Below are 8,691 nucleotides of genomic sequence, written 5' to 3' on the forward strand. Positions count from 1 at the left end.
CATCCCCTCACCTTTCAAACACCTTGAATTTAAGGGTTCATTTCAAAGCTGCCTTTCAGCATTTCAAAACAAGTCCATGTCCCGGACAAAGAGAGGGAGCCAGCCGGCGTTCGGAGCCTCCTTGTGCCGTGTGTGTCACAGTTTTAAATAGATTTGCCCTGCTTGGATTGGTTCTGGTTGGAAAGCGAGTACTGAAATGAGAGGTCATAGGGGAGAGTTACTATGGTAATTGAGTAGTATCACCAGTAGTTTTGCTCTTATGAGCATTAAAGCACATAATAATAGACAAACAACAGTGGTTAAAGCAAGCAGGTAGGATTACTATGTTCTTTTGTCAGAAGTATATAATGTCTTGTAGTCAGTTTTAAAGACTTCTCAACCCCCAAATCCACCCAGCAGTCACCTGCTGAGTAATTTTGTATGCTTAATCTCTAGCCCTTAACTACAAGCTTTCTGCTAATTTGAGGCAAATGGGTATTTTTGACACTAAATAGGGCAGTAAAGAATCCCTGACCTAGAAAAACTCCATTCCAAGGCATTGAGAGCAGAAAAATATTCTTTCAGCATCCTTGTGAGACCTTTGGAATGACATAAAATAGCTTTGACTAAACTGTGCTGCAGCCTTCGATTAATGGTTTGCAGAAACTTGCTGAACATCCCTACTACAACTTCCCCCATAAAACTTGTCACTTCAGATTGCCATCAGCCACCACAACAATAATCATTTCATGCCTATTGCTAATTGCAAGCACAGCTGAGGCTCAGCGGGGTGCTCTTGCACAGTCCCAGGCCTTTATACCAGCCTCAATCTGTTGTATGGCACTTGTTCACACACAAAAAAACTACCAGTAAAGGCAGAAAGAGGCAGAGTCACAGGTTCCTTGTAATCCCTCTGCTACCCTGCTGACAACCCAGCCCTATAAGCATTCCTGGTTTTGTCCCACTCTTTACAAAAGCTGAAGTGACCTTAAGCTACTAGTATGTAAGCTTTTGAATGAAGAATACAGCTCCTTCAGGTGCCTTAAGAACCAGTGTTGCATCTGGCTTACGAGATTCTGTTTGCAGCACCCCTGGGGTGAGCTGTGGCTTCCTGTAACATGTAAAATATGAGTGTGAACTCAAGGTTCATGGCAAGGAACAGGAGGTCATGCTTCCATTCAGCTCACACCAAAGAAGACGGAGGTTTGCAGATGTTCCTGGGTATGTGTAATGACACCACCTCCCGGAAAGCGCAGAGACCCAGCACAGGGCTTTTTTTTTCTTTTTTTTATGTGCCACACTGAGTGTGCTACGTGCAGATTTATTCATATCAATTTATGTATTCAGAGACAAACTTGCTATTTCAGCAACTTATTGATCATGCTCTTGCGTTAAAAAAAAAAAAAGCTGGGGGAGGTGGAACAAGGAGGCTTGTTGCTTGAGCTGGTTGGGGTGTTGGATGGGCAGCCATGGAAACCCACCCCTTAGCTCCTCTAATGCCTGTCCAGGAGCATCCCAGCCAGCCCATGGCCCACCTCATCTACTCAGGCTAACAGGCTGAATTGAGGATTGCTGTGAAAGACAGAAGGGGGAACAGGACAACTAAGTTGAAGGAGGGATTAAAGCCTTGGCTGTGCTGTTACTGGGCTCTAGTAGCACCCAAAGAGCATCTCTCTGCATTTCCTCTGCTGTTAGCAAGCCACACGTTAGCAGCAGCAGGGCTGTGATGTAGCTCCGTGGAAGCCCCAGTCCCTTCCCTGCTGACATCCCAGTTCATGCATAGAGTTCACCAGTGCCCTCCACAGACATTCCTTACCCTCTTCCCCCCAGATTGAGTGTAAATTTTCCTCTGAGTGATGGGCGAGGATGCCAGTTACATCAGTAATGTGTGCGTGCAGGAGCAAGTTATACATGGGGCTGAGGTTCATGGGTCTGGGAGCATCCATGAGGTCTACTTGATTTTTACAACCAGGTGTGAGGAGTTTTGAGAAAATACACATAGGCTAGTTACTCTGGTTTGCCCATGCTGGGGCTCCAGAAACATGCCTGAAATGTTGCAGCCCCATGGCAAGGCCCCAAAGTTCACTTATTTGGGCTGTGCCCTTTGCACCTTGTATATGGAGCTGGAGCCCCAAGGAACCCAGCGTCCCTGCCATGTAGCCCTCTGCCCTTCGAGGAACGGCAGAGCCACCCAGGGAGGGCGATGTCCCGACAGGACAACACTATGCTCTTTTGTCTGAAATGATCTCATTTCTGTTTCAGAGCATTTGGCTTTGTTGTTGTGGGTTTTTTTCTTTTAATAATATAATCATATGCAAATGTTATCTTCTTTGGTAGGTTAGTCATGAATCAGAGGGCTTGTGCGTCTTATAGCACATCAACACTAGTGATAGCTAAAGGGAACATTTAATTTATGGGCTAACTTATTTTTATGAATATGCAGGGCTTAAATTCAGCAGTTGGTGTGTGCTCTATGAAGTGACGTGACGGTTTTGTGTATCAAGATCAATGAATTAGACTTTGTCTTTTTCTCATAAAGCAGAAAGTCTTTGGAGTAACTTAGCTTTGAGAAAGAGAGCTCCTTTCATGTGGCTGAGCAATACGCCTGGCTGAGCCCGTGTCAGCCCATACTCAAGAGGAGAGGGGTACAATTTAGATTTGGCTCAGAGAGGTTTCAGCATGTTGGAATGCATATCACAAGCAGAAAAATGTTTCAATTTGCTTAATCTGAATGTCTCACAGCAGCAAAGTCACCTTGCCGGGTAACCTCCAGGCAGAGATTATAGTATCTGGTTTGGACCGTACAGCCCTGCAGGTTGTGCATGGCAGGGGACAAACAGAAATGGCAGGACCTGCCCCTGCCAGGGACTTCTCATCTCGTTTTGAGGTGATATAAACACCCGGCAGATGATTTTGCGGAAGATGAGAGGCAGAGGTGGAAGGGAGAGGATATGTGTGTGTAACACACGGTCACATTGTTCCCCTTTGGGTTTTGATTTAAAGGGTTGGTGGAAGGACACATTTGGGTGGCCTGGGCACAGCACAGGGCCAGCACAGCCCTGGGTCAGAGCTAATGTCACCCGAGAGCATGATGCATTTAAGCATGTGAATTGCAGAAAACATTTTAAGCATTAATGCTTTGTCTCTGTTTAGCCCATGGTGGGCCCCCAGCAGTATGAGGGAACCCAGGCAGATCCCTCAGTGACAGAGGTCACTTAGCGTCACCTCCCCAGCTGGCTGCTGTCTGTCCTGGGTCATTGTCCCAGCACCCACAGGACCCAAGGGCTCTCCGGTGATATCCAGGGATGCTCTGACCTCTCAGGCTAGTCTGAGGGATTGGAAGGTATGAAGACCCCCCAGACATTCATGTCTGCTGTACTGGCCAGGCCTGCACCGGCTAACCAGGGTATTGCATTCACAGTTCAACCCCAGCCTGACACCAGGACCTCAAGTGACAGCTAACAGTATGTGAGCCTGACTTCTATCACAGAGGGAGCTGCTGCTTGCCTGCCTCAATTAGTTTCATTCAGGCGCTTCGCTCTTGCCAGGTCTCCGTCCTGGAGATGAAGGGCCAGCAGGCATCTGCCACAAGTTGAACAAGGTGTAAGCACCGAGCAGGCGATCACCATGTGCCATTTCTTTGGTGGCTTTTCCATCCCTTTATTTCTTCCATTTTAGTAAGGGGTGGTGTAGAAATAGAAGTGCAGGAACATCTTTGTTAAAGTGGGGCGGGGGGGAAACCCTTTCCCAGAGCAGCACGACCAACCTCTGCTGTCTGCCCCTGAGGGACGGTGTTGAAGGAGGGAAGGTAACAAGTCACCAGCCTCAGTTGTGCAGTTAGAGAATACTCAGTTGTCTCCATTCACCTGCTGCACCGGCACCTTCAGCAACTAGAGGGAAGAGGGCATGTTTCTGCGTCGGAGACCCTCACCCCAAGGTGCAGGCAAAGGAGGTGTTAGACTGCGTTAGGCTGAGGCAAGGTTTTAGGCTGGTTGGGGTGGAGCTCAAATTGCTGACTAATTTCAGACTAACCTGGATGGCACTCAGTCAGGATTTTTAGCAAGTGGTCTGGTGGTTTTTAATCTTTAACTGGTTCCAGATTAATTGCAGCTGCTCTGCCGCATAGGTTTTGATCTCTGTGTGTGTGTGTGTAACAGAGGTTATGAGGGAAGGGTGTGACCGTGCATACAGAGGCGCGATGGGTTTCTGTCATCAACCATTGTACTGAGCGCCGTGGTGAGGTTTTGAGGTGGTTTTATTTTTTGTGATCTCCTCCTCGTTCCCTGCCACAGCCCTTGCTTTCCTTTCGTCCGTGTGGCGTCAGACGTGCAATGCCAGCCCTGCGTGAGCGGGGCACTGATCCACAGCCCACCGGAGACTTCCTGCGCCGCAGGTCTCTCAGGCAAGCGGCAAAATTTCAGCCCCTGGAGGGGCCCTGTGAGTTCAGCAGCTTGAAAACAAGCTCGTTCTTTTGCTGCTTTTTCCATCTTTCATAATCGCGAGAGTGAAACCAAGGCATTTCCTGTGCAGCCTGGGCAGGCACCTGTCGGTGCCCACACCAGCATCCTCACCTGCAGCCAAACCCTGCCCCGCACAAGCCTCCCCTCCGCCCACCATCAGGGAACCAGACTCGCCCCGTGGCTGGTTATGGTTGAATTTCAAGACGGTAAGTAATGTGAGTGTGGGTCTGACACACTTAAAGGAAAGGTCGGGGGCAGGCGAGGGGGTTAAAAAAAATAGATTGGGCCAAATGCACACCACTGCTGTCAAGTCCTATCAATGGTTGCTGTTACACCCCCCCCACCCCAAGTTTGTCATTAATAGTGAAACTTAAAAGCTGATGCATGGAAATTAATTCTGTGAAAACGAGGGTGCCTGTCTCTCCCTCTGTCGTATCCCACGAATGGGCTGGCGAGCGGGAAGGTGACACAGGGTGTTAGTGAGGGCACAGCACCCAGCCCTGGCGTGTTGCTGGAGAAGTCCTGTCTCTCTTGCAGCAATGGTACACCAGCTCGATGAATGTTGTCTGCACCTGGCTGACAGACCGCATGGACCTGCAGCTTCACATCTACCAGCTGAAAACGCTCATTAGGATAGTCAAGGTAACCAGCCGATGCGCTTTCAAAACCGTCTTGCTGTCGGAAGAAGCGTGCGTGTATGCCTGCGTGCGTGTGCCACGTTCTCTTAGGCAAACTGCCACGGGCAAATAAATAAAGCCATTTGTTACAGCTCTAAAAATTAAGATACGTGTGTGTATCGCACCTAGCAAAGGATAAACAGGAACTTCTAATGCATATAGATGCAAAATACAGGTGTTTGCATGAAAAAAAGGGAAGCTATTGCTATTTGACCCTTCCTGTACAGCAAGTGCACAAAAACTAACCTTGTTTGTGGACAAACATCTTGATCACACCCGTGAACTCCAGTGTTAAAATGGGTTAAATCAAACCAAAAGTTTTTAACACTCTTCTACTAGAAACGTCTAAGCTCAGCTATGGTTTGTGATTGTCATCGGAATGCAAATGAGGATTGTTCTCATAGTTAATTGAAGTTGTTTCTTTTACAATGGGTATATATAATCAACTGTAAGAGATCAGGAAGGTGAGATAACATATCCTGAAAGTAACTTTTGTTTTTCCTTGAGTGCACTTGTGTGTGTGTGTGTGCGTGCCTTGGACTAATGATAATTATTTCAGTGTGAAATCTCAGTGGTTTACATGAAATAATAAGATCACAGAAGGGGGTAAATATATTTTTGATCATTTTAGGATCTATCTAATGCTTTTTGGTCTAATATTTTATAATGTTTATGGTCCTGTGTGCAGTGAACACATTGAAGGCATGAATAGATTAAGACTGAAATGTATTAAATGTGCTTTTCATAACTGAAAACAACAGGCACAGACAAATTATTTCTACTTGTCAGTTAGCTGAGGAAAGCTTTCTTCCTTGTGCTTTATTTATACCAATATTACATTCAGAAGCAGCTACAACAAATCCAAGGACTTTCTGAAACAGCAGAACAGCAAGTAGTTTCCACAGAGCAGAGCACAGAGCAGAATTAAATGAACTGCAAGGCCAGAGTTTTATCTCACGGAGTCGAGAAGTTTTTAAACATAAATTCAAATGAGAGACATTAATCATGATAAGGAAATAACAGCTAACCGTGGAAATGCAACTCCAGTTTCAGAATTAGGCAGTGAAAGAGAGATTTGGGAAACGCATGCTGTGTGCTTATATTTATACACCCACAATTTGCTCTGGAATCCTGGACTTAAGTTTATTGAATCCCAACACTGTAGGTAGGATTGCTTAATACAGAGCATTCCAGGAATGTGCAATCACGGCTGCAGTTACGGGCGATAAGCGTTTTGCTGCATGAATATCTGATGCTGCAGGCAGGAGGCATGCCTCCAGCAGCAAGGGAAGTTAGTGGGTGCAGAGCCCTTAGCTGTTGCCTCGATTCTTAGACCTTCCAAACCTACCAAACGCAGGGTTCCCCCGAGCAGCCCCCATATGTCCCTGCTTCAAAGCCCGGCAAAGGCAGGGCTGGCCACGGCAGAGCGTGGAGAGCAGAGAAGCCCCCAGGGCTGGGATTTCCCCAACATCAGTGACCCCAAACCCCCCTGGGCGCGCCTGGGGGCTGACTCCTGCAGCGAAGTGGGGCAGCCAGTGTCCGTCCCTGACCTCTGCGTTGTCCTCTCGTTCCTCCGTGCCTCTCCCCGCTTTAGAAAACGTACCGGGATTTCCGATTGCAAGGCGTGCTGGACTCCACCTTGAACAGCAAAACCTACGAGACCATCCGGAACCGGCTGACGGTAGAGGAGGCCACGGCGTCGGTCAGCGAAGGCGGAGGCCTCCAGGGGATCACCATGAAGGACAGCGATGAGGAAGATGAAGAGGACGACTAGAGAAGCTGGCCCGAAGGACCGGCTGGGGGGCGCCTGGTATCCGTGCATGTACCTCGTCTGTAACTCGGTTAGCCACATTAGGAATTTTTATGTCAGCTCTAAATGCCCATGAGAAGTTTACCAATACAAATGCCATGTTAGCTGTGTGGTAATAAGATTAGCACCTCTCTTTGATTCATCGGTTTCCTAATTTCATCTCTATATGTTCATAAGCAATATGGAGCACCATTGTTTAATACTGTTAATGAAGAAAACTACATAGAAAACATGCTAGGTGTGTCCCTGTTATAATTAAAGTTTAAACAACGCTTCATTAATGTACTGTATATACATTGATGGTAAATTGTTGTGAAGATGAGTGAATCGAGTCCTTTCATTTCTCTGTTTCTCTTCTGTGGATGCCAACTGCTTAAAATTAATAATAATAAAAAAACAGCTTTGTTTTTAAAAGAAGAACGAGGCAATTACAAATGATTTTTTTTTGTTCTCTCTGTTCATTTAAAAAAAAGAAAACAAACAAACCCAGACAGCCGTTTGAATCATTCTGCATCCTTGTTAATGTACCAGGCTCTTCCCTTCAATATGCAGTTAACTCCATAGAGGCTACATCCCAAAGGATTAGTCATTCTAATTGCCACACCAGATTAATCCTATCATTATGGATATATCATGCCACATTACAAGTCCAAAGCAGTTGTTTTATGTTGACGTTTGCTCCTCTAAATGTTACTTTTTTTGTTTAAATTTCAAATAACCGTGTATGTACAAAGACAACTTTAATTACAATCTTAGACTATACAAATGTGTTTATAATATATTGAATATTTATTTCAGTAGATTGTAACCATAATTTACAATTCCTCTGTTTCACAATGGTTTTTATATATGTCATGTACATTGCATTTTGACCAGTAACTGCATGTCCATCAGTCCCTCCTCCAGAGCTTTTACTTTCTGTGTAAAATAGTGATCCATCTTGCTTTTTTTGCCTTATACAAGCCGACAGTTGTAAAAGTGTGAGAACTGTGGCTTCTCAATAAATAACTATTCAGATGTCCTAAGAATAAATTATGGAGTCTTTTTATGTCTGCCTTAGGGAAAAAAAAAAGTAATTACAAGCTGAGATGTAAGAGCCCCCACCTCTCAGAATAAAGGCATTTTCTTTTCTCATGGGTGTTCTTACAGTTTATTAATTAAGCAGATGGTTTCCTGATTTGCTCCCCAAAGTCAGGGTTGGACCACACTGTCTGTTCCCCAGGTACAAGGGCATTTCTGCTACCACCTCCACAGTTGATCCCACCATTACCTGCACTCTTCATCCTACCATTTGTCTTTGGACATCTGACTGAGGGTCTGCCCTGGTACAGCCCATGTTGTTACCTGGGCATCAGCCTTGCCCCACACTTACCGTCCGCCAAAAGGCCTCAGTCTGTATTTTAATTTCTCCCGTAGCAGCCAGTTGCAGCAGCCTGCTGGGCACCTGCAAAGACACAGCACAGAGCAAACCCCTAGCCAAAATTAAACAACAGACTGGTGTGGTGGAAAGCATGTTGGATTGGGAGTTTCCTGAGAGGCTTTGCTGTCACTCCTGCCTAGCAGCCAATTCAAGCCAAAAATGCTCCTGCTAGGCAAAGTTTCCATCGTTTGAGAGATAAGCAGAATTGCTGATGTCCTACACCCCTAAGCACAGCAACCTGTTGCCACCCTGGAGAACGAGGATAAATGTTCACCACCCACAAATAAACGATGGGCAAATATTAGAAAAACATCCTTCCTGAATGAACCTCCCTGACATAATGAA

The 8,691-nt window shown here is 46.0% G+C and overlaps 1 protein-coding gene across 1 annotated transcript in view; it reads left to right on the top strand.

Annotated features, from left to right (window-relative positions):
- The window catches only part of LOC104275472 (calcium-dependent secretion activator 1-like), a 49,912-nt gene extending 41,852 nt beyond the window's left edge, over positions 1-8,060 (top strand). The window contains exons 10-11 of the mRNA XM_009871437.1: positions 4,977-5,081; positions 6,711-8,060. Of these exons, the coding sequence (XP_009869739.1) occupies positions 4,977-5,081; positions 6,711-6,890 (285 nt within the window). The 3' untranslated portion in view covers positions 6,891-8,060. The remainder of the gene's footprint in view (positions 1-4,976; positions 5,082-6,710) is intronic.
- The last annotated feature ends 631 nt before the right edge of the window (positions 8,061-8,691 follow it).

This window comes from Apaloderma vittatum, unplaced genomic scaffold (assembly GCF_000703405.1).
Source record: "Apaloderma vittatum isolate BGI_N311 unplaced genomic scaffold, ASM70340v1 scaffold22196, whole genome shotgun sequence".
Lineage (NCBI taxonomy): Eukaryota > Metazoa > Chordata > Aves > Trogoniformes > Trogonidae > Apaloderma > Apaloderma vittatum.